Genomic DNA, 27,054 nt, shown 5'->3' on the forward strand with positions numbered 1-27,054 from the left:
TGTGGCAGATCAATTCCAGTGAGCTTTCTGAAAGGCCTTGGATTGGTGGGTGGAGAAGTCCCGCCAGCTCCTACCCTGGTGGGTGGAGGGGCGTGTCAGTCTGCCAGGATGATCTTGACAAAGCTGGCTACGTCCGTCTCTTTGGAGTCATGCAGGGTGAAAAAGGGGTGTTGCTGTAAAAATAATACATGAGAAAACACCACGAGTCAACAATTCCTAAAATAAACAGTAGTCCAACAGAAAGTACACATTTACACACAAGATTTAAATACATCATCATCATGGTTTGACTAAACACTTGGGTAAGCCTGTCCTCTTGTGGACACATAACAAAAAGGAAACGGAGACAGGAAGAGAGCCTTTACAAAGACGATGTGAATGAAGAGAGAAAAAAACATTACACGTATTCACTGATTTAAACAAATGCTTATGAGGATCTAAAACCAACCATTAATTCTGTGTAGGCAGGTCTCTCGTTGGGTTTCTTTCTTAAGCTGCAGAGAGAAAACAAAACAAAGAACTGAGAAACATGCCTCAATACTGGACAGTTCTTACAATATACCTTTAGTAAGAGCCCCCAACACATCAAAGCCTGTTTGAGGACAAAATTCTGATAACCTGGGATTTTTGGAAAAGTTATGCCAGATATCCCAGTTAGGAGATTCCAAGAATCAGGAAGGAATAAGCAGGAAATGCAGAATCCTCCAACCTGGGAAGGTTGCCGTAATTGTGCAACCCTAAGTACACCAAAACACATTTACACCAGATAAGCCTACATGAAAGCTTCAGCACGACATTTATAGAGTGGGCCAAGGTGGGACTAGGTCAGGACAACTGGGTCATCCTAAAAAATGTAGGTGGATTCATTTCCAGGTCGTCTTTTTTCCCCAGGTTGCATTCACACTGGGCAGATAAACAGATCTGATAATGTCTGGAGAAGGTTTAAATGCTTTTATTTAACCAGGAAGTCCCACAATCAGTCTCACCAACCACATATGTTGTAGCAGTCAGAGATGCGCAGGCTGAAGGGGACCCACAGGGAGGGGACAGCAGGGCAGTGCCCAGGCCTGGACCCACAGGGAGGGGACAGCAGGGCAGTGCCACCTGGTGGTGTTTGGTTCAACTGCCTCATCAGCAAGGCCAGACAGGCAGTAAATAACACCCTATACAGTGCACTACTTTTGACCAGGGCTCTAAACCCTACAGGTCCTGGTCAAAGGTAGTGCACTAAATAGTAGGGATGGGCATTTTACATTTATTTATTTTACTGTTCGAGTACTCACAGGACTTTTAATCGTACTCAGAATGGAGAATATATAAATATTTTTTTACTTTTAGAACACATGGACAATTGTGTGCGTATATCTATGCCAACAGTGCCTAATTATCATAACCATTACAGATAGAAATATATATAAAATCTGTAATGGTTATGATAATTAGGCACTATTATATATATATATATATATATATATATATATATATATATATTTATTGACTATATATATAGTCAATAAAACAATTGCCATTTAAGATTCCTTTTTTTAAACCATAATATCAACTGGTTATATTATATGGTGAAACAATTGTCTAAAAGGCAGTAACCTCAGCAGGGGCGCTTGCATGTAGAAGTCTATGGCTTTGCAATGGCATAGCCTTGTTTTGTTCATTTCCTGAGCACTCACAGTCAAGACACCTATTTTAGAGCAAAAACATGATCTAATACAACAAGAAAACACAACAGAATATTTTTCCAAATGAAAAAAAGTTGCCAGTGCGAAGTGATGTGCATCTGGAACAGTTATTCTCAACCAGTGATCATTTGAAACGAGGCTCAGTTTGGAATGTTGACATTTCTTCAGGGTTACAAACCAAAATCTTTTCGATATAGGCCTACAGATGTTCCATTTAGTTTATTCTGCCTGTTCTTTGGAATGTTCTAAATGGATTAACGTTGAACAATGCTCACAGTGATGAATACAGCGACAACATCAGTTTGGTTTAGTCGGTTTAGGCTTAATAATTCTTATGAAAACACGCTTGTCTTTCTCAAACTAATGTTTCTGTATATTTTCAGTGTGGAACCATTCCACCATATACTTTTACAGTATTTGGGGGGAAAAGGGTGACCTCTGGTTAAAAAGAAAGGTTTGACGTTGAGTTCTCATACCCATCCGTACTAAACAGAGAAGATGGTGCCTTTTGGAATGCAGACAGGGAGAGAGAGATGGGCTCACCACTGGGAGCTGAAGTCCACAAACTCAGGGGAGAAGCGGTCCGAGGGCAGCTGTGGAGAGGGCTCATCCACTACCTGCTTCAGTTGCTGGAAGGGTGTACCCCACGAGTCATAGGGGAACTTCAGAATGGCCAGCTCAATCTGGGGCAGAGGACCAGACAGAGGCTTGTTAACCCACAGAGAGAGGCAGGCAGAAGCTCATCTTTCAACTATGGAGACTGGTATTTACCGTCATAAAGAAACATGGGACAATACAGTAGAATCATCACTCAGACCAATGTTGTATTCATTAGGACACACCATTACAAACTAACGTTGCAACAGAAAACAATCACATAAATTCAGGTAGCCCCTCTCCGTTTCAGTCCCATTTTCTTCTGTTTGGTGCCTAATGAACATGACCCTGCTGTTGAAAGAATTGGTGTGGTTGTTACTGGTAGAATACCGATTTGAGATGAATGGATGTAATTTGACATTAATGCACAGTTTACATGATCTCAATCCAGGATTTGGTCCCAATCATGTCTGACTCACCATTGTGATTCCTAGACTCCAGATGTCTGACTTGACGCTGTAGCCTTTCTGGTTGAGGTCGGGGTTTATCCGTTCCGGCTGAAACCGAGGGAATGAAAACACTATCAACACCATTACATAATGACACCAACGCCATCACATAGGATAAGAATACCACTGTAACATATAACAACGACATCAACACAACAAGCACCAATCCTATTTCCTTCAGGCAGTGCGCTCCCAACCACAACTAGACCAGGGTGGTGTTAAGTATTTTTGTTGTGTTAGACGTTTTCCATGCGATGCCTACTGAACGTGGCCCAGACGGTGTCAGAGCCACCTCTCCCCATCTCTGTTCAACACACACACTCCCTGTTGTTCTGTTTAGTTTCTCTCTGGCATCAGTGGTTTCTTTCATCAGGATTATTCAGAAATTAAAACAAATACATCATCTGCACAGAGGTGATCGTCACGTTTAGCATCTCAGGAACCACATCAATATGATGTAGAATTCTTCTGAGAGGCACAGCTTGACCACGAAAAAGAACCTGGAATCTGGCCAACCAACGACTGAAGAAGCCTTACGCTGCAACCAGGGTCGTGTTCAGTCGGCACGAAATGGAAACGTAGGAGGTACCACATTAACTTGTTCGATATGGACATTTTATTTCTTACGTGTCAAACTTCTCTAAAACAGGGTTTCCTTTAGGAAAATGTGGCGCAGGACATTTGACCGGCAGCATTTTAATTTAAACAGACATTTGAGAAATGTGCGCATTCACGAAATGTAGACATCGGGTGGGTAATCTGATTAGGGAGTCCACCCATTGAAGTCACTTTTACATGATGGTTATTCATTTTAACAGAACATGCCATTCCAGGATGCAACGGTGTGCATCCTTATAACCTAATTCTGATGAGCACTTTGAAGATGTTAGAATGGCTGTCACGTGTCCTTCTCCTCAGCCAACAAGACCAGTAACAAACAGCAACATCACTAGCCTATGTCAATCTAGTACCCCCATAACAGAGAAGTTGACCTATTCTATTGGTAGGCTTATTGTTCTGTGCGAGAAAGAAATGGCCTTTTCCAAACAGATTCTGGGACAGTTGTGGGACGAAGGATCCCAAATTCATACAACCAGTAGGCCTAGGCTACATTTAAAAAAATTACGAGGCTGATGCAACAGAGCAGAACATTAACTTAAAATGTCGATAAACTATTATTTCTTCACATTATAAGCGCAGAAATGAGCACAAGGCAGTAGGCTATACGCGGATGTTCATTCCATAATGCAATTAGCACGAAAACAGCGTTGTCAAATCACACCGCACACACAATTTAGAAAGAGGGATGCAACTAAAGATGCAACTAGCATGGGTTGCTAACATGACTAGGATTGTGCCTTTGGCTACTGGACAATGAAAGAAAGTTGAATATGCTACTGGTTTCAATGGCATATGGAAGTCTATAAAATAATTGCCACCACGTTTCTATGGACGGATTTTACTTTGAAGGTAGGTAAGACATGTCTCATATTATGAAGTAAAACATTCAGGTTTCAAACAATTACATGCAAGTATGTTTTCAAAATGCATACTGCCTCCAGCTCATTTCAAAGTGGTGTGTGACGCACTGAAGCCTACACATACCGTTGCATATATAAATGGGAAACACAATTTACCACAAGTGGACTCCAATCAAGTTGTAGAAACCTCTCAAGGATGATCAATGGAAACAGGATGCACCTGAGCTCAATTTCGAGTCTCATAGCAAAGGGTCTGAAAGCTTATGTAAATAAGGTATTTCTATTTGTAATACATTTGCAAACATTTCTAAAAACTTGTTTTCGATTTGTCATTAGAAAAATAAATGAATTGAATCCATTTTTAAATAAAGATGCACTGTAAGCATGACCGGTCAAACGCATTTATGTCGACTAGTATTTCCATCAACGAATAGGCTAAAAAGCATTATTTTGCAATAGGATTTTTTCTTCTCCTGGACAATTGTCCCTCGGCAGCTAAATTTTTTTGTCTTTTCAATTTTTTTTTTTTACCAAAAGCCGTCTATTACTGGCTAACAGAAACCCTGGTGCCTACTGAACATGGCCAAGAAGGTCTCAGAGCTCACCCACCTCTCTCTCTCCCCATTCCTACTCACCGCCATGTAGGGCTTGCAGCCGGCGTCCATGGTCTTGGCCACAGAGTCCACCAGGTGGCCGCTGATGCCAAAGTCACACATCTTCACCTGGCCCTGTGTGTTGATCAGCACGTTGGACGGTTTCACATCTGCACAAAGGTTAGATGTTTTTTTTTTTTATTAAGAATATTTTTCATAATAACGAATAGTTTAGTCCCAACAACTGTGGCGGAGGGCAAAAAAATACTAATAAAATAAAGGACCATTTCAGATCAACGTGAGTAAAGGAGGTGACCGAGTGATGAGTAACCGTGCCCAAGACATGAAGACTTGTTAGCTCCCAGCTCCCCCAAGCCGTTTGCCTTGGCTTTAGCTCAGCAGGCTAACAAAATCGTATCCTTCATTTACCTCGGTGTATCACTGAAAGTTTGTTATGCAGATGCTCCAAAGCCTTGACGATCTGGAGAGAGAGACAGAAGCAGTTACACACACTGCATTTGAACCTGACTGGGCCAGGGGGCAGTATTTTCACGGCCGGATGAACAACGTACCCAATTTAAAACAGGTTACTACTATGGCCCAGAAACTAGAATATGCATATTATTAGTAGATTTGGATAGAAAACACTCTGAAGTTTCTAAAACTGTTTGAATGGTGTCTGTGAGTATAACAGAACTCATATGGCAGGCAAAAACCTGAGAAGATTCTGTACAGGAAGTGGAAAGTCTGAGAATTGTAGTTCTTCTTTTGATTCTCTATCGAAGCTACAGTGTCTGTGGGGTGACGTTGCACTTCCTAAGGCTTCCATTGGCTGTGAACAGCCTTCAGAAAGTGGTTTGAGCATTTTCCTGTCACTGGGCAGAGTATAGGAGCTCAGTTACTGAGTGGTCTGCCTGGCAACAAAGGGATTGGATATGCGCAGTCACGCGAGCACGCCGTTCCTTCTTTTTCTTCTTGAATGAATATGCTATTGTCCGGTTGGAATATTAATCGCAATTCTACGTTAAAAATACCATAAAGATTGATTTTAAACAGCGTTTGACATGCTTCTAAGTACGGTAATGGAACATTTTGACTTTGTCTCTGGTACCAAGCTCGCGCGTTATGCCTTTGGATAGTGCTCTGTACGCACGAACAAAACGGAGGTATTTGGACATAAATATGGATTATTTGGAACAAAAACAACATTTCTTGTGGAAGTAGCAGTCCTGGGAGTGCATTCTGACGAAGATCAGCAAAGGTAAGAGCATATTTGTAATACTAATTCTGAGTTTAGGTTCCCTCGAACTTGGCGGGTGTCTGAATAGCTCACCGTGATGGCTGAGCTATATACTCAGAATATTGAAAAATGTGCTTTCTCCGTAAAGCTATTTTAAAATCTGACACAGCGGTTGCATCCAGGGGTAGTCCATCTATAATTCTTTAAATTATTGTTATATATTTTGTCAACGTTTATGATGAGTATTTTTGTAAATTGATGTGCACATTCACCAGAGGGTTTTGGTGGGAATACATTTCCTGAACATCACGCGCCAATGTAAAATGCTGTTTTTGGATATAAATATGAACTTCATTGAACAAAACATACATGTACTGTGTAACATAATGTCCTAGGAGTGTCATCTGATGAAGATCGTCAAAGGTTAGTGCTTCATTTAGCTGTATTTTGGGTTTTATTGGCACATGTCCTTGCTTGGAAAATGGCTGTGTGATTATTTTTGTCTATGTACTCTCCTAACATAATCTAATGTTTTGCTTTCGCTGTAAAGCATTTTTGAAATCGGACAATGTGGTTACATCAAGGAGAAGTGTATTTTTAAAATGGTGTAAAATAGTTGTATGTTTGAGAAAGTTGAATTATGACATTTTGTTGTTTTTGAATTTGCCGCCCTGATATTTCACTGGCTGTGTCCCGCAGCACGTCCCACCTAGCCCATAGAACATTTACATTTACGTCATTTAGCAGATGCTCTTATCCAGAGCGACTTACAAATTGGAGTTAATGACATCATTCCAGATAACCTGAGGGAACAGGAGTAGCTGTGTGACTGTTCCTTATACAGCATCACAACAAGCTGGTGTGGACACTTTTTACAGATGACAATATAAATCATATCAATAGGACAGTGTACTTCAGTATTATCCATGTTGTTTTGTTCTGTTTAGTTTCTCTGGCATCAGCGTTTTTTTTCCATCAGGATTATTCAGAAATTAAAACAAATACATCATCTGCACAGAGGTCAGTGTGACGTTATACTGTAGCTATAAGCATTATTCAGTAACCCTGCAGGTTGTGCTCATTAGGCACCAAACAGAATAAAAACTGAAACAGGGAGGGCCTACCTGGACCAATAAGAAACTCATTTGTTTTCCATTGCAAATCGTTTTTTTAAATGATCTTCATTGTGTGCCCTGATGAACACGACCCAGGTGTCCACTCACCGCTACAGTGATCTTCCCCAGGATGTCTTCAGGGATGGTCATGCCTTTATCTATCACCTGCTTGTAGAACTTATCCAGAGACGTGTCCATCAGCTCCATGCAGATCCACACGTCACCCTGGCAACGCAGAGACAACACCTATTACTATAGAACTACCTCTTTAAATACTCAGCCTGTTTGTTTTTCTCTCTCTGGCATCAGTGGTTTCTTTCATCAGGATTATTCAGAAATTAAAACAAAATACATCTGCACAGAGGTCAGTGTGACACACACAAAAAAAAGCAAGTAAGTCCTTCCATGACTAATACAGAGGAGACTACTTTTAATCGTAATTTGAAAACTCAACTGAATCGAAAATGTATTTGAGGGCAGAAAGATGTGGCCAAGTGGAAGCCAGCCTAGCCACGAGCTTCCACCATAATGTTGTTTTCACAGGTTTGTTTTTTCCATTTATGTTTTGAGGTTGGACTTTTAGCACGTATAGTACTTTAGCACGTAGGGCGCACTGACTGGTGTCATCTCGTTAGTCAGCATGTGTTACACCTGTGCTGGTTCCCCCCCCCCATCTCGTTAGTCAGCATGTGTTACACCTGTGCTGGTCCCCCCCCATCTCGTTAGTCAGCATGTGTTACACCTGTGATGGTTCCCCCCATCTCGTTAGTCGACATGTATTACACCTGTGCTGGTCCCCCCCCCATCTCGTTAGTCAGCATGTGTTACACCTGTGATGGTTCCCCCCATCTCGTTAGTCAGCATGTGTTACACCTGTGCTGGTTCCCCCCCATCTCGTTAGTCAGCATGTGTTACACCTGTGCTGGTTCCCCCCCATCTCGTTAGTCAGCATGTGTTACACCTGTGCTGGTTCCCCCCCATCTCGTTAGTCAGCATGTGTTACACCTGTGCTGGTTCCCCCATCATTCTAGAATAACAATCCTTTATCTGGTCTTCCCTGATTTAGTTTTGTTCCACCTTTTTTGGTTTGCTTCCTGTCTTTAAGTTTGGTGATTTTGTTTGCCTCTTCTTGGGCAAATATAGTGTGTCTCATGGTGGGTGTCTTTTAGGTCCCAGTTGTTGGTGCTAGTCAACTTTCAGTGGACACCCCCATGAGTGTCCTTCAGAACCCCTCCTGAAACCCTACCCGTTTCCTTTTGGTTGTTCTCAGTGACTCTTGGTTCCCCTTTCGGTTTGAGTGACAATTTTTGGTTTTCTTGCTGGGGAACGTAACAACCTGTTAAGTCTTTTCCAACCAGTTGATGAAGGGAACGAGACAAGGACAGTTTTTTTTAACCAATTAAAATAAAGTCCAGATAACTCCATCTTAATTTGGCAAACTAAGAGCGAATGTGACGGTGTGCCGTCTATGGCTGTTTACACAAGTAACCCAATTCAGATTTTTGGCCAATAATTGGTATTTTGAACAAATCAGAACTTTTGCCAATAAATGGGCAAAATACAATATTTGGGCTGCCTGTGTAAACCCAGTTTGTGCTACAGATGTGGTGCTGAGAGCTGACCTCTCTGAAGAGAGCGCCGTAGAAGGTGACCGTGAAGAAGCAGTCCACGGTCCTCATGGAGATGTCCAGGTCCATCAGCAGTCTCTTCTGCTCCAGGGTGTTCACTGTGGCCCGGATCCTCTGGGAGGGGGGGGGGGGCAGTCACAGAAATACAATCACTAGAAGGAACAAAGCCCTTTGGCTCAGACCATGGCAATTTGAATGGAAGACTCACAGGAATACTAATTAGCTCTTCCATAATGTATCTATTTTGTATTTGTATGTAAATTAAATATAGTTAAGGGCTCACTTGCTTGACTTCCCAGTGAAAATAAACTTTAAATTTGGTATGACATCTGCATATGACACCATAACCTCATCCATTACTGTTAAACTACCTGTTTAGTTTCTCTCTGGCATCAGTGGTTTCTTTCATCAGGATTATTCAGAAATTAAAACAAATACATCATCTGCACAGAGGTCATTCATTGTCACATTTGGCTTGACAGTAAAACATTTTTAACCTTTATTTACCTAGGCAAGTAAGTTAACAGATAAGAACAAATTCTTATTTACAATGACGGCCTACCCCAGCCAAACCCTAACCTGGACAACGCTGGTCCAATTGTGCGCAGCCCTATGGGACTCCCAATCACGGCCGGTTGTGATACAGCCTGGAATCGAACCAGGGTCTGTAGTGACACCTCTAGCACTGAGATGCAGTGCCTTAGACCGCTGTTCCACTTGAGAGCCCAAAATGACCATACTAGTTGTCAAAACAGCATAGGTCTGTGTTGGTCAGGAGTGTTGATGTTGAGATAGAGCTGTGTGGCTTGTCTTTAAATGTGACACACACACTTATCTAATAAACATCTCAGATATATAAATAGAAAATGTCTGTTTTGACTTTTGAAAACGTATCTAATATCAAATATCTAATAAACATCTCTGATAAAGTGCCGTCGGAAAGTATTCAGAACCCTTGACTTTTTCCACATTTTGTTACGTTACAGCCTTATTCTAAAATGGATTCAATACCCCCCCCTCATCAACCTAGACACAGTACCCCGTAACACCCCACAATACCCCACAATGACAAAGCAACAACTGATTAAGACAAAAAAATTAAAACAAAACTGAAATGCCTTATTTACATCAAGGGGTCTGAATACTTTCCGAATGCACTGTACAGAAATCTAAAATGTCTTTCAGTAGAACGCAATATTTTGAAACATTCAGATACAAATATGCTATGTAGAACAAACATGCCTCTGACATGTAGAATAAGGAATTGTTTTGTCTCTATTCATGGCATTTCTATCTGCAACGTGGAGCCAACTGGAGGACTCCACCCACCTTGACGGCCATGATAAGCCCACTGGGCACATGTCTCATCTTGTCCACCACACCATACGCTCCTCTACCCAGCTCCCCAATCTGCTCCAAGTCATCTGCCTTCACAACAAAGTTCTGGCCAGAGAGAGAAACACAGTGGAGAGGGAAAGAGGTCTATCAGCCAATCACATCAAGTTCAACCAATACATGCAAAAGAGAAAACCCCAGAGTCGTGTTCATTAGGACCCATCAGAAAACAAAAATAAAATATTTCTTATTGGACAAGTCCAGGTAAACCTGGGTGGTATAGTTTTCGATTTCTGAGTCAGGTAATGACATCACCATTTTGACACCAAAACCATATACTTATCGTTGACTACAGTATAACCCTCTTCAACACTCTCCCTGTCTTTTTGTCTAGTTTCTCTCTGGCATCAGTGATTTGTTTCATCAGGATTATTCAGAAATTAAAACAAATACATCATCTGCACAGAGGTGATCGTCACGTTTGTCTGAGATGCACAGCATGAGAAAAGTCTATCAGTCACATCAAAGTCACCCAGTAAATGCATTAGAGAAAACGCTAAGGTCATGTTCATTAGGACACGCAACAGAAAACATTTTCAAAAAGCTTAGCAACGCAAAACTAAAGTAAGTGCTTCTTATAGGAGAAGTCCAGGGGTGTAAACATTAGTCCAAAGTTACAAAACATGAGTTTCTATTGGACAAATTCAGGTCCGTCCCCATTCCGTTTAAGAAACGTTTTCCAACAGAATCGGCGTAATGAATACACCCCAAGCAGTCCCTCCCTGTTTCAGTCCGTTTGGTGTCTAATGAACATGACCCAAGTAAAACCGCAAAAGGTGATAGAAAGTGAAGTACTACAGCCTGAACACAACGTTCTTCCCTTCCCCACCTTTTCTCCAATGGTAACACAGGCTTTGGAATCCAGATCTCGAGGGGGGCTGAGGAGAGAGGAAAGGTAGTGGGATTAATACCATGCATTCCTTTAAAAATGTGACATCGATATCAAACACCAACAACTAATGCTCTTTCTCATTGAACATCACACTGTATGGCTGTACTTTGACAAGATGCTATGTGAAACCTGGGTGGTAGAGTTTAGGGTGTGAAAGAGGAGATTGGGGTGATCACATCAGCATATGAAACCATAACCTCATCATCTATTACTGTACAGCTACCTCTTCAGTACGCTCTCCCTGTTTCTTTTGTTAGCTTCTCTCTGGCATCAGCGGTTTTCCTCTTCATCATTATTAAGAAATTAAAACAAACACAATCTGCACAGAGGTCATCGTCACGTTTGTGAAAAACACACAGCAGTGGCTAATTTCCAAGGTATCTTTTTTGGAGTCGTGCTGCACAGATGATGAGATCTCAATATCTGGAGAAGTGTTTAGCCTACCATCTCAGGAACCACGTTAATATGATATAGCAGTCTTCTGAGATGCACAGCGTGACCACGAAAAAGACAACCTGGAATCCGGCCAACCAATGACAGAGAAGAAGCCTTACGCTGCAGCTGCAGGTGGGGGCTGATCAAAGACCTCTTTGGAGAGCTTGAGGCCTGGGTTCTTCTTCTTCCCTATGAGAGGATGGGGAGAGGAGAGGAGAGATCAGCCTAGTTCTTTCAGAAAACTCATCTGTACCATGACCTGTCAATCTTCACTTTAAATAAACCAGAACAGAGAAAGTTGAACCTTGTGTTGTGAGAATGCTTGGATTTGATTTTCAGTGGGGTAGCTGTTCTGTTTTTGGTGTGGACTTCCGACTTGTACTGTAACGTGTTACTGACTGTACAGCTCCATTTGTTATCTACCCAGAGATTGCTTAACAATAGGAAACAGGTGAATGACTCGCTCATAAATCGGAACAATGACACAGAGAGCGAGAAAGCAGAAACAGATTACCTCACTCATTAACCCTCTGTTTTGTCTAACCCTATTGTTATACAAGCAGTAGTTTAACCGCTTTGGTTTGTCCGAACCAAAGTCTCAACCATAATCAGAAGAATAGCCACTGAACAGTGACTCATGTTAGCTCCTGCAGTAGGTCTGCTGCTGCCTACACAATGGAGACCAGAGACCTCTCCCTGTGTGAAATGCACACTACAGTGCATTCATAAACACTGTTCACAAGCAACAAGTGGGGACTTCTCATCCAGGCTAGGGCAACGGGGCCATGCTGGTGTAAAACAACAACCCCAACTGAAGGAACGTGGGATTCAGACGAGGACTGCGCCTCAATAGTCTAAACACCCTTTTCTCCTCTCCTGATCTGCACAACATTGGATGAGGTGATACAGCAGAAAGATATTTAGGACCTGCTCTCATCCGGGGCCTGAGGCAGGTTGATTTCTGACAGCTATTGGCAGGTACATTTGCAGAGGTCCCGTTAAATGCAGAATTCTGTGTTTTCACGCAGACAAAAAATGAAAACGCAAAAGAAAAATCTTGCTGCGTTTTGTAAAATGCTGGTTTAAATGATTTTTTTGCCAAGACTAATTTTGTGCTTCAGCTGCACTTCACTCAGATGAGAATTCACAAAACAGACATTCTATCAGTAGACAGCACTCTGGACTGATTCTCTGTTTTACTTTTCTCGGTGTAGCCTACTGTTCTCTGGTAAAATGCACGATTAGCTTCCGGCAAAACATCGGGAAATGTAGCTGGCGACATTCTTTCTATGATAAACATTAGAAATATGATGGCCATGTATCGTTTTTGCTATTATATATATATATATATATATATATATATATATATATATATATATATATATATATATATATATATATATATATATATATATATTCAGAACCCTTGACTTTTTCCACATTTTGTTACGTTACAGCCTTATTCTAAAATGGATTCAATACCCCCCCCTCATCAACCTAGACACAGTACCCCGTAATACCCCACAATACCCCACAATGACAAAGCAACATATATATTGTTCATTGTAAGCTCATTCACTTGTGTGGCTGATTGCCAAATAGTGTTGCACTTCTATTGTCATCTGATGAATTAAGCTATTTCTGACAAATGTGTTGCACTAATGTATTTTCTGTGAAGGTAAACTATATTTTTATGCCCCTGATCACTACTGAAGCAAAATAATATGACTTTCAATATAAAAACGCAGGTGAAACGGTTTAAAAAAGGCAGATTTGATGGTCTGCGTTTTGAAAATGCAGCTTTATGAACTCTAAAGCGACCCTTGCATGTCTTCTGCACCAGCCACCTTGGCAGGTAGCCAATTATAGGCTCTGCTCTCTGTTGGTAGAGCTGTGTTGGAAAGAACACGAGGAAAGGACGACACTTGAGACTATTGAGATGCATCCTGGTACATGTGTGTCCTGTACAACAACTGTCATTGACCTGGACATGATGTTCCCTCTAACACAGACAGGCCATTAGGCAAGGAAGGGGAAAAAGGAAGCACCTTCACTCAGAGATACACCACATAATCAAAAGTATGTGGACACCTGCTCATTCCAAAATCATAGGCATTAATATGGAGTTGGTCCCCCCTTTGCTGCTATAACAGCCTCCACAATTCTGGGAAGGCTTTGTTACCAAAGCCCCTTATACCACCCACCACTGCGACCTGTATGCTCTCGTCGGCTGGCCCTCGCTACATATTCGTCGCCAGACCCACTGGCTCCAGGTCATCTATAAGTCGATGCTAGGTAAAGCTCTGCCTTATCTCAGCTCACTGGTCACGATAACACCCACCCGTAGCACGCGCTCCAGCAGGTATATGTCACTGGTCATCCCCAAAGCCAACAACTTCTTTGGCCGCCTTTCCTTCCAGTTCTCTTCTGCCAATGACTGGAACGAATTGCAATTTTTTTTTATAAATAAATCGCTGAAGCTGGAGACTTATATTTCCCTCACTAACTTTAAACATCAGCTATCTGAGCAGCTAACTGATTGCTGCAGCTGTACATAGCCCATCTGTAAATAGCCCACCCAATCTACCTACCTCATCCCCATATTGTTTTTATTTATTTTTCTGCTCTTTTGCACACCCGTATTTCTACTTGCACATCACCATCTGCTCATCTATCACTCCAGTGTTAAATTTGCTAACTTGTAATTACTTTGCTACTATGGCCTATTTATTGCCATACCTCGTCACGCCATTTGCACACACTGTATATAGGACGTCCTTTTTTTTCTCTATTGTGTTATTTCACTGTACGCTTGTTTATTCCATGTGTAACTCTGTGTTGTTTGTGTTGCACTGCTTTGCTTTATCTTGGCCAGGTCGGAGTTGTAAATCAGAACTTGTTCTCAACTAGCCTACCTGGTTAAATAAAGGTGAAATAATGTTTATTTTTTTAAAGGTGTTCCACTAGATGCTGGAACATTGCTGCAGGGACTTGCCTCCATTCAGCCAAAAGATCATTAGTGAGGTTGGGCACTGATGGGTGATTACGCCTGGCTCGCAGTCGGTGTTCCAATTCATCCCAAAGGCGTTCATTGGAGTTGAGGTCAGGGCTCTGTGTAAGCCAGTCAAGTTCTTCCACACCGATCTCAACAATTTCTGTATGGACCTCGCTTTGTGCACAGGGGCATTACATTTTCCTTTTTTAAAATGTTTTTATTTACATTTTAGTCATTTAGCAGACGCTCTTATCCAGAGCGACTTACAGTAGAGTGCATACATTTTATTACATTTTTTATATACTGTTTTAGCATTGTCATGCTAAAACAGGAAACGGCCTTCCCCAAACTGTTGCCACAAAGTTGGAAGCACAGAATCATCTAGAATGTCATTGTATGCTGTAGCATTAAGATTATCCTTCACTGGAACTAAGGGGCCGAGCCCGAACCATAAAAAAATAGCCCCAGACCATAATTTAGTCTCCACCAAACTTTACAGTTGGCACTATGCATTCGGGCAGGTAGCGTTCTCCCGGCATCTGCCAAACCCAGATTTGTCCATCTGCCAGATGGTTAAGCGTTATTCAACACTCCAGAGAACGCATTTTCACTGCTCCAGAGTCCAATGCCGGTGAGATTTACACCACTCCAGCTGACGCTTGGCATTGCGTATGGTGATCTTAGGCTTGTGTGTGGCTGCTTGGCCATGGAAACCCATTTCATGAAGCTCCCGACTAACAGTTATTGTGCTGACATTGCTTCCAGAGGCAGTTTGGAACACGGTAGTGAGTGTTGCAACCCATTTTCAGCACAAGGTCCCGTTCTGTGAGCGTGTGTGGCCTACCACTTCACGACTGAGTCGTTGTTGCACCTAGACATTTTCCACTTCACAATAACAGCACCGAGGTTGACCGAGGCAGCTCTAGCAGGGCAGAAATCTGATGAACTGACTTGTTGGAAAGGTGGCATCCTATGATGGTGCCATGTTGAAAGTCACAGCTCTTCATTAAGGGCCATTCTACAGCATCTCTATGGAGATTGCATGGCTGTGTGCTCAATTTTATACATCTGTCAGCAACGGGTGTGGCTGAAATAGCCAAATCCACTAATTTGAAGGGGTTTCCACATACTTTTGTATATAGTGTACATTGTCTCAGAGGTAACCAGACACTTAAACACCACTTGCTGTTTAAAGCTTCCATTGGCTCTCTGTACCACGAACAACTGGAAATAAGGCTGCAGAGAGCAGAGACACCATTCATAAAGGCAGTGCAACGTTTTGCAATGTTTCAAGTGAAGCATTTAGGTTGGGTATACTGTGTTGGCCGGGTAATACAGTGCAGCCTAATCGTGGGTGGATTAGCTGCAGTACATACACAGGAGGCTAAATGTTAGCAAATAACCTACATATCCGGATGAAAGCAAGTTCGTACAGACTGGACTGGTAGCATCTCATGCTCTCAGATGAGCGACTGCAGATGTCCAGCTTCCCAGTAAGAAGAGATTCATTGACTTCCCAGTGAAATACAGTGAGGGGAGATTCATTGACTTGTGCTATGCTCACATGCACCCAGCAGAGTAAAAATAGATGTTCATTTCCCCCCGTCGAGCTAAAAAAAAAGAGCATTCAAAACCTTCTTAAAATGACCTAGAACAACAGTATAAAAACAGCCTTTGTCCCAACTGAAGTAGCATGGCAAGAAATTGCCTTTTTCCCTTTCGGTTATTTGAAATGAAATCTCCAAAATAATCGCCTTTTTTTTTAAAGCCATAAAAAGTTGGTTGCAATTTCAGTTTAATCCACCAGAAAAGACTGAACAAATATTGTTAAACTGAAATATACTAATTGATAAAAAAAAAATAATAATAATAAATATATATATATATATATATATATATATTAATCAATTATATTTTTTATATATATATTTTTTTTAAATAATTTTCAAAATGGTTTAATCTTTCTAAATGATATAAATAGGATTGGTGGAATTGTTAACAAAAATATGGAAATGTGTGCCATCTTCAAAATTACAACCAACTGATTGCAGCATCACTGCAAAAATGGAGGCGACAAGTGGAAGGATTCACAAAACGACGCCGGGTTCAACACTGAGTTTATCAAATTAGACAACATTTTTGCAACCAACTTCAAAGTAGCCACCCTTTGCACACTCTTGGCATTCTGTCAACCAGCTTCATGAGGTAGTCACCTGGAATTCATTTCAATACACAGGTGTGCCTTATTAAAAATTAATTTGTGTAATTACTTTCCTTCTTAATGCGTTTGAGCCAATCAGTGGTGTTGTGACAAGGTAGGATAGTATGGACTTGGTCTTTTACAAAATAGGGCTATGGCAAAAACAGGTTAAATAAGCAAAGAGAAACGACAGTCCATCATTACTTTAAGACATGAAGGTCAGTCAATCCGGAAAATTTCAAGAACTTCTAAAGTTTCTTCAAGTGCAGTCACAAAACCCGTCAAGCGCTATGATGAAACTGGCCACAGGAAAAGAAGACCCAAAGTTACCTCTGCTGCAGAGGATAAGTTCATTAGAATTAACTGCACCTCAGATTGGAGCCCAAATAAATGTAATAGTGACCGACATCTCAACATCAACTGCTCAGAGGAGACTGTGTGAATCAGGCCGTCATGGTCGAATTGCTGCAAAGAAACCACTACTAAAGGACACCAATAAGAAGAGACTTGCTTGGGCCAAGAAACACAAGCAATAGAAATTAGACCAGAGGAAACCAAATTAGAGATTTTTGGTTCCAACCTCCATGTCTTTGTGAGATGATCTCCGCATGTGTGGTTCCCACTGTGAAGCATGGAGGAGGTGTGATAGTGTCACCAGCAAAGCATTGTGTGTTTTATTTAGAATTTAAGGCGCACTTAACCAGCATGGCTACCACAACATTTTGCAGCGATACGCAATCCCATCTGGTTTGCACTTAGTGGGACTATCATTTGTTTTTCAACAGGACAATGACGCAATACACCTCCAGGCTGTGTAAGGGCTATTTTACCAAGAAGGAGAGTGATGGAGTGCTGCATCAGATGACCTGGCCTCCATAATCACCTGACTTCAACCCAATTGAGATGTTTTGGGATGAGTTGGACTGCAAAGTGAAAGAAAAGCAGCCAACAAGTGCTCAGCATTAGAGGTCGACCGATTATGATTTTTCAACGCCGATACCAATTATTGGAGGACCAAAAAAAGCCGATACCGATTAAATCGGACTATTTTTTTTTAAATGTATTTGTAATAATGACAATTGCAACAATACTGAATGAACACTTATTTTAACTTAATATAATACATCAATAAAATCAATTTAGCCTCAAATAAAAATAAAAATGAAACATGTTCAATTTGGTTTAAATAATGCAAAAACAAAGTAAAAGTGCAATATGTGCCATGTAAGAAAGCTAACGTTTAAGTTCCTTGTTCAGAACATGAGAACATATGAAAGCTGGTGGTTCCGTTTAACATGAGTCTTCAATATTCCCAGGTAAGAAGTTTTAGGTTGTAGTTATTATAGGAATTATAGGACTATTTCTCTCTATACAATTTGTATTTCATATACCTTTGACTATTGGATGTTCTTATAGGCACTTTAGTATTGCCAGTGTAACAGTATAGCTTCCGTCCCTCTCCTCGCTCCTATCTGGGCTCGAACCAGGAACACATCGACAACAGCCACCCTCGAAGTAGCGTTACCCATGCAGAGCAAGGGGAACAACTACTCCAAGTCTCAGAGCGAGTGACGTTTGAAACGCTATTAGCGCACACCCCACTAACTCGCTAGCCATTTCACATCGGTTACACCAGCCTAATCTCAGGAGTTGATAGGCTTTAAGTCATAAACAGCGCAATGCTTTAAGCATTGCGAAGAGCTGCTGGTAAAACGTACGAAAGTGCTGTTTGAATGAATGCTTAGGAGCCTGCTGGTGCCTACCATCGCTCAGTCAGACTGCTCTATCAAATCATAGACTTAATTATAACATAATAACACACAGAAATACGAGCCTTAGGTCATTAATATGGTCAAATCCGGAAACTATCATCTCGAAAACAAAACGTTTTTTCTTTCAGTGAAATACAGAACCGTTCCGTATTTTATCAAATGGTTGGCTTCCCTAAGTCTAAATATTCCTGTTACATTGCACAACCTTCAATGTTATGTCATAATTACGTAAAATGCTGGCAAATTAGGTGAAGCTGGTTGAGAGAATGTCAATAGTGTGCAAAGCTGTCATCAAGGCAAAGGATGGCTACTTTGAAGAATCTCAAATATATTTTGATTTGTTTAACCTGTTAGGGCTAGGGGGCAGTATTGAGACGGCTGGATAAAAAACATACCCGATTTAATCTGGTTACCACTCCTACCCAGTAACTAGAATATGCATATACTTATTACATATGGATAGAAAACACCCTACATTTTCTAAAACTGTTTGAATGGTGTCTGTGAGTATAACAGAACTCAAATGGCAGGTCAAAACCTGAGAGATTCCTTTACAGGAAGTGGCCTGTCTGACCATTTCTTGAACTTCTTTTCCATCTCTATCATTTACTAAGGATCTCTGCTCTAACGTGACACTTCCCACGTCGTCCATAGGCGCTCAGAGCCCGGGAAAAAACAGAATGTCGTCATTCCAGCCCCAGGCTGAAACACATTATCGCCTTTCTCAAGTGGCCGATTAAGGGACACTGGGCTTATGCGCGTGACCCCGACCGCCCCCGCCTTTGGGATTTTTTCCTCTGTTTGCCGAAAAGGAGATTCCCTGTCGGAATATTATCGCTTTTCTACGAGAAAAATGTCGTAAAAATTGATTTTTAAACAGCGGTTGACATGCTTCGAAGTACGGTAATGGAATATTTAGAATTTTATTGTCACGAATTGCGCCATGCGCGTGACACTTCTTTACTATTTCGGATAGTGTCTGGAACGCACGAACAAAACGCCGCTATTCGGATATAACGATGGATTATTTTGGACCAAACCAACATTTGTTATTGAAGTAGCAGTCCTGGGTGTGCATTCTGACGAAGACAACAAAAGGTAATCAAACTTTTATAATAGTAAATATGATTATGGTGAGTGCTAAACTTGCCGGGTGTCTAAATAGTGAGCCCGTGATGCCTGGGCTATGTACTTAGAATATTGCAAAATGTGCTTTCACCAAAAAGCTATTTTAAAATCGGACATATCGAGTGCATAGAGGAGGTCTGTATCTATAATTCTTAAAATAATTGTTATGCTTTTTGTGAACGTTTATCGTGAGTAATTTAGTAAAATGTTAGCGAATTCCCGGAAGTTTGCGGGGGTATGCTAGTTCTGAACGTCACATGCTAATGTAAAAAGCTGGTTTTTGATATAAATATGAACTTGATTGAACAAAACATGCATGTATTGTATAACATAATGTCCTAGGGTTGTCATCTGATGAAGATCATCAAAGGTGAGTGCTGCATTTAGCTGTCTTCTGGGTTTTGGTGACATTATATGCTGGCTTGAAAAATGGGTGTCTGATTATTTCTGGCTTGGTACTCTGCTGACATAATCTAATGTTTTGCTTTCGTTGTAAAGCCTTTTTGAAATCGGACAGTGTGGTTAGATTAACGAGAGTCTTGTCTTTAAATGGCTGTAAAATAGTCATATGTTTGAGAAATTGAAGTAATAGGATTTTTAAGGTTTTGAAAATCGCGCCACAGGCTGGCAGTGGCTGTTACGTAGGTGGGACGCAAGCGTCCCAACTAGCCCATAGAGGTTAACACTTTTTTGGGTTGATGATTCCATGTGTTACTTCGTAGTTTTGATGTATTCACTATTATTCTACAATGTAGAAAATAGTAAAAAATAAAGAAAAACCCTTGAATGAGTAGGTGTCCAAACTTTTGACTGGCACTGTACATGAGGGATACAACCATCCCAGCTCTGCAGATTTTGCAGCTTAGAGACAGAATCATTAGATCACTTGTTTTGGTACTGCCCATATGTAGCTTATTTTTGGTCGCAGGTTCAGGAATGGCTGAAAATGTCAACATTTACTTGGCGCTAACTCTACAAAAATCGCACGGCTGGGGGGTTTGAAAAGTCCTAATCAATAATACAATTAGCAAAAAAATATATATTTCATTTACAATCTGTAGAAACCATGAGAATAGAAAGGTTCAGAACTTTTGTGAAACATCACAGCACAGTGGGAAAATATATGGCAGCTAGAAATCCAAACTGGATGATCATTAGAGATTTATGGGAGGGGTTGAGGGTAGCTGAAGGCTGGGACTGAAAACAAAAAAGGTAACTCATGTAAAATATACCATGTCCGTAAAATGTATATAGTATGTATAAGCTGGAAGTAAAAGTCTTGGTATTGTTGTCCATTTGTTTACTCCAATTAGGGGTGGTAGGGTTAGGGGAAAATATATTTTTTATATTTAAGATAGACTTAACAAAAATATAAAAGGCAACATGTAAAGCGTTGGTCCCGTGTTTTATGAGCTGAAATAAAAGATCCCAGAAATATTCCAGGAAAAAAAATTCTCAAATTTTATGCACAAATTTGTTTACATCCCTAGCAAGCATTTCTCCTTCACCAAGATAGTCCATTTCCCATGACAGGTGTGGCATATCAACAAGCTGACTAAACAGCATGATCATTACACAGGTGCACTTTATGCTGGGGGCAATAAAAGGCACTGTGTTGTCACGCAACACAATGCCACAGATGTCTCAAATTTCGAGTGAGTGTGCAATTGGCATGCTGACTGCAGGAATGTTCACCAGAGCTGTTGCCAGAGAATTGAATGTTAATTTCTCCACCATAAGCCGCCGCCAACGTCATTTTAGTACGTCTAAACGGCCTCACAACCGCAGACCACGTGTATGGCATCGTGTGGGCGAGCGGTTTGCTGATGTCAACGGTTTGAAAAGAGTGCCCCATGATGGCGGTGGGGTTATGGTATGGGCAGGCATAAACTACAGACAACGACACACAATTGCATTTTATCGATGGCAATTTGAATGTACAATACCGTGGTGAGATCCTGAGGCCCATTGTGAGGTCCATTAAAAAAAATTTTTAAAAAACATGTAAAAGGTATGTGGCCAACAGATGCATATCTGTATTCCCAGTCATGTGAAATCCAAATGCATTTCGATTGAGTGATTTCCTCACTGCAATTCAGTAAACTCAATGATTATTATTATTATTTTATATATATATATATTATTTTTTATTATATATATATGGGGGATTGGAAATTATGCCGACAATTACATTGTTAGAAGCCACAATCTGCAATATTAAAGCTGATCCACAGCCCAACATTGTTTTAAGCATGGCAAGAAACTATTTAGTTTGGCTAAATACTGCCGTTAGCTCGCAATGCATAGCTAAAACACATGGCAGGAACGGATCTTACGTGGCACTCTATTTCAGCTGAACTCCCTGACATACAGTATACCTTCAGCGTCTGAGGTCACATATTTGACTAGTTGACAGCTAGGCCCACATCAGGCCTCATATCAATGAAGGAGCTATTAAAAATCCTACAACTCTAAGCATTTCAGGCATGGGACTATGCCGTATCCAACACTTTCTTTGTGGGAATGTCTGACGTCAACAAAACCAAGTTAGAAGTTCTCATGTTACAAATGGTAGCCCATATGGACGATGCTCACTGTGTTAACTTCCTCAGGGTTCGGGGGTCAGGGCAGTGTCCAGGCAAGAGAGGATGACTCCCAACCAAACAAGACATCCTTTCTGAATAGCTGTCACGAGATCCTTTGGGAAGCATGATGTCATTGGGCATAGCTCTCCTCCAGCTTTCTGAACCCCTTTTACATCCACCTGAACCCTAAACCCAGCCTAATAAGCTTACTGGACTACAACCCCTTGGTTATAGTGGAGTGTAAGCCCACTGTCTATACGCGTCGCTTTGCCATCAGCATCGGGTCAATGTGACATTCTACCTGTTACACAGAGCGTGTTGTAAAGCGTTGTAAAATAACCAGTGTTGTGTATAGTCAAGGCCAAAAAAAATAAAATAATAATAAAATAAAATAAAAAATAAAAATCAAATTTGATATGTAACCAAAATCAACTTTATTTCTCATTCAATTCACAAGATGGAATGAATGCGCACGTCAGCCATCGATTCTTGAGCTTGGACGCCGCCATCGGACATGACAACTCGAGCAATAGAGCAGATTTCCAAGGAAGCATTCCCTCAACGGCCTGAACCATGCACAGAAATAGCCTATAGGCCTAGGCGGTAAAATGAAATAATTGATGCTGACTAATCTAGCTACAGGCGTAGCTGTGGTGTGTGTGCATATCATGTTACAGTGATTCACTACCTTCTACAGGAAAACAACCCCACCCGGCTTTAGTCAGACAGCTGCACTGGTTTGAAGACTCCTGCACAAGGTATGCTATATCTTCTGTGTGAAGATGAATACTCAGAATTCTTGGACAGCCCATTGGATGATGGCATGAATAGCCGGGTCACGAGCCACCATCACAGCCACCATCAACCCGCTTACACCGGCAACGAGGAAGCTACCAAGTAACAGGTTCTTTTTCACTCTGGACAGGCAGCAGTGCTCTCTCTCTCTCTTACTGAGTTGCTGTGCATGTGCACGGGTTCACATCACACTGCTACAACGTGGTAGGTACGGGACCAAAACAGCAGAGAAGTTTAGCCTTGTGCTTCACCGTTCTTAGTTGTTGTCGAAATCGGCCCGTTATTGCTGCGTGGAACTCATTTCCATCTCAAATGACTCAAGCAAACAGCAAAGTTAGCTTTAAAAAGAACCCGAATAAAACAGCACATCACAATGCCTCTCCCCTGTCTGACCCAAATAACACTTGGGCATACAGTGGGGGGGGAAGTATTTGATCCCCTGCCGATTTTGTACGTTTGCCCACTGATAAAGAAAGGATCAGTCTATAATTTTAATTGTAGGTTTATTTGAACAGTGAGAGAAACAATAACAAAAATATCGAGAAAAACGCATGTCAAAAATGTTATAAATTGATTTGCATTTTAATGAGGGAAATAAGTATTTGACCCCCTCTCAATCAGAAAGATTTCTGGCTCCCAGGTGTCTTTTATACAGGTAACGAGCTGAGATTAGGAGCACACTCTTAAAGGGAGTGCTCCTAACCGCAGCTTGTTTGTTACCTGTAAAAAAAGACACCTGTCCACAGAAGCAATCAATCAGATTCCAAACTCTCCACCATGGCCAAGACCAAAGAGCTCTCCAAGGATGTCAGGGACAAGTTTGTAGACATACACAAGGCTGGAATGGGCTACAAAACCATCGCCAAGCAGCTTGGTGAGAAGGTGACAACATTTGGTGCGATTATTCGCAAATGGAAGAAACAAAAAAGAACTGTCAATATCCCTCGGCCTGGGGCTCCATGCAAGATCTCACCTCGTGGGGTTGCAATGATCATGAGAACGGTGAGGAATCAGCCCAGAACTACACGGGAGGATCTTGTCAATGATCTCAAGGCAGCTAGGACCATAGTCACCAAGAAAACAATTGGTAACACACTACGCCGTGAAGGACTGAAATCCTGCAGCGCCCGCAAGGTCCCACTGCTCAAGAATACATTAGCATGCCCGTCTGAAGTTTGCCAATGAACAGAGGACAACTGGTTAAAGTGTTGTGGTCAGATGAGACCAAAATGGAGCTCTTTGACATCAACTCAACTCGCCGTGTTTGGAGGAGGAGGAATGCTGCCTATGACCCCAAGAACACCATCTCCACCGTCAAACATGGAGGTGGAAACATTATGCTTTGGGGGTGTTTTTCTGCTAAGGGGACAGGACAACTTCACCGCATCATTTGACGGGGCCATGTACTGTCAAATCTTGGGTGAGAATCTCCTTCCCTCAGCCAGGGCATTGAAAATGGGTCGTGGATGGGTATTCCAGCATGACAATGACCCAAAACACACAGCCAAGGCAACAAAGGAGTGGCTCAAGAAGAAGCACATTAAGGTCCTGGAGTGGCCTAGCCAGTCTCCAGACCTTAATCCCATAGAAAATCTGTGGAGGGAGCTGAAGGTTCGAGTTGCCAAAAGTCAGCCTCAAAACCTTAATGACTTGGAGAAGATCTGCAAAGAGGAGTGGGACAAAATCCCTCCTGAGATGTGTGCAAACCTGGTGGCCAACTACAAGAAACGTCTGACCTCTGATTGCCAACAAGGGTTTTGCCACCAAGTACTAAGTCATGTTTTGCAGAGGGGTCAAATACTTATTTCCCTCATTAAAATGCAAATCATTTTATAACATTTTTGACATGCGTTTTTCTTGATTTTTGTTGTTGTTATTCTGTCTCTCACTGTTCAAATAAACCTACCATTAAAATTATAGACTGATAATTTCTTTTTAAGGGGCAAATGTACAAAATCAGCAGGGGATCAAATACTTTTTTCCCCCACTGTAGGTACATGTACTGATGTGTGGGTAACTCAGTAACGTGTGTAACTGTCAGTAGGATCTTTTTAGGGTTCCATTGTTATTTAAGATGTGTAGTTCAGTCATTGAGCTATTCTTGTCTATTGACGTTCTGGGATTATGTCATGTTTTTTGTGGACCCCAGGAAGAGTAGCTGCTGCTTTAGCAACAACTAATGGGGATACGAATAAAATACAAAATAAGTTTACCTCTAAAGTCCTGGACTACAATGCACTTTCAATGGAGATAAACCATTGAGATTTATTTTTAATCCAGAACCAGGCTTAATCTGTGTCCAGGATGGGACTGCCTGCCAGTCAGACCGTGTTAACCCACTGTGCTAAAGCCTAGCACTGTCTGTAAGTCAGTCTGGATAAGAGCGTCTGCTAAATTACTAAAAGGTCAATGTTAAACAAAAAAACGGGGTGCTGGAAAATCTCACATTGCAGCTGACATTTCTTGTGTGGGCAGGGTAAACACCGTTTTAGAAGAGTGCATTATTTGTTGTAAAACCTCCTTAAGCAACAGCAACTTGAAACGAACAAACAAGCATAGCAAAGCACTTAAGCCTACTCCACCCAATACCTTAAACAAAGTGAAACTGGCTACAGCGGTCAAGAAAAGTCCATACACAATGGAAAACCCAGGGCTCATCCTACACTTTTACTATCAGCAAACAGGCCGTTGCTGCTCCTGAAAGAAAAGGTGAGCACCAATAACGTCAGCATAGCACAACAGTGTAGCAGCTTTACAACCACAGGTTGCAGAAGTCACTGGAAGTACAAGTCAACACATGCATTCAGGTAGCTAGGCTATAGAGGGGCTGCCTGTGATAGTATAATAGTCAGTGAGCAGGCCTCTCACAATCCTGCTGGTAATGCCAGTAGGATTGTGTAGATCAGCACTTCCCAAATTGGTGCTGGGGACTTTAAGGGGTGCACGTTTTGGTGTTTGCCCTAGCACTACACAGCTGATTCAAACAATGGATGCTTGATAATCAGTTGATATTTTGAATCAGCTGTGTAACGATAGTGTTAGGGCAAAAACCAACATGTGCACCCCTTGGGATCCCCAGGACAGAGTTCGGGAAACGATGGTGTAGCATAATATCACATCATCAACAACATAATGTCCCCATGTGTGACGTAGGAGGGCCTTGATTTATTTTCCACCAGGTGTTTTTTATTCAACATTGATTGTTGCTAGTTAGCTACACATCACCTTGTGTCAGAGGGAGACCAACTGTATGATAGATCAGGCATTTGTAGAAAATATGCGAGACAAATATAAGTGTACAACTATTGCAAGAATGCGTGAGACGACACTCACGCGGTAATATTAGACCAAGTAACGCTGTCGGAAAAAATACATGACTCATGTTTTCCCATCAAACGACAAGTCGCGAGGCATGGCATGCGTGCTCCCAATAAAATAACGCCCGCGATATAGCTAACGTTACATCGATACCGGTGTGGCTAGCTACGCACTTTTCGTTTGGTCGAATAGACAATGCTATAGGTAACCTAACTAGCAAGCAACAGTTGCAACTTGCAGCCCCAAGTAGCCTAACTAACGTTATCGCGTGTTCAAACAATTGTTTAAATTTCCAGGAATTGACAGGAAACAACCAACCACGGGGAATCCGCATAAATGTTACGGTTTCTAGCCGGGTTACAGAGAAATGCAATCAGGTACAACTTGTACTGTAGCTAGCTGAAGTTAGCTAGCAACTTTGTACAAGGGCAGACCCTAACGTTAAGCCGGAAACGAACTGATATTTTAAAAAACGTCAATAATGCAATGACGCAATACATAACCCTGACTTCCAGCAATGCATCTTTGTCGGAAATTCAGTCTTGTTGCACGATTAACATTATTGTTAGAATTCTTACCTCCTTTAGAAAGAGACATTTCCCCCTTTGCTTTGATGAGGGGGAGGGGAAGCACAAAGACTTTTTTACTCCCTCCCTCCCTGCATCTACCCCGCTCAGAAGCT

General features: G+C 41.5%; 1 protein-coding gene across 1 annotated transcript; it reads right to left on the reverse strand.

Moving 5' to 3' along the window:
• mkk6a (mitogen-activated protein kinase kinase 6a) lies at positions 1 to 26,969 on the reverse strand. The gene is made up of 12 exons (NM_001123709.1): positions 26,951 to 26,969; positions 11,699 to 11,768; positions 11,082 to 11,130; positions 10,187 to 10,300; positions 8,852 to 8,971; positions 7,338 to 7,454; positions 5,304 to 5,355; positions 4,917 to 5,044; positions 2,771 to 2,848; positions 2,238 to 2,377; positions 449 to 494; positions 1 to 173 (listed from the first exon to the last, which is right to left on the reverse strand). Exons 1-12 carry the CDS (start codon positions 26,967 to 26,969, stop codon positions 96 to 98), a joined length of 1,011 nt encoding a protein of 336 aa, NP_001117181.1. The 3' UTR covers positions 1 to 95.
• Between the last annotated feature and the right edge of the window lie 85 nt (positions 26,970 to 27,054).

This window comes from Salmo salar, chromosome ssa03 (assembly GCF_905237065.1).
Source record: "Salmo salar chromosome ssa03, Ssal_v3.1, whole genome shotgun sequence".
Classification (NCBI taxonomy): domain Eukaryota; kingdom Metazoa; phylum Chordata; class Actinopteri; order Salmoniformes; family Salmonidae; genus Salmo; species Salmo salar.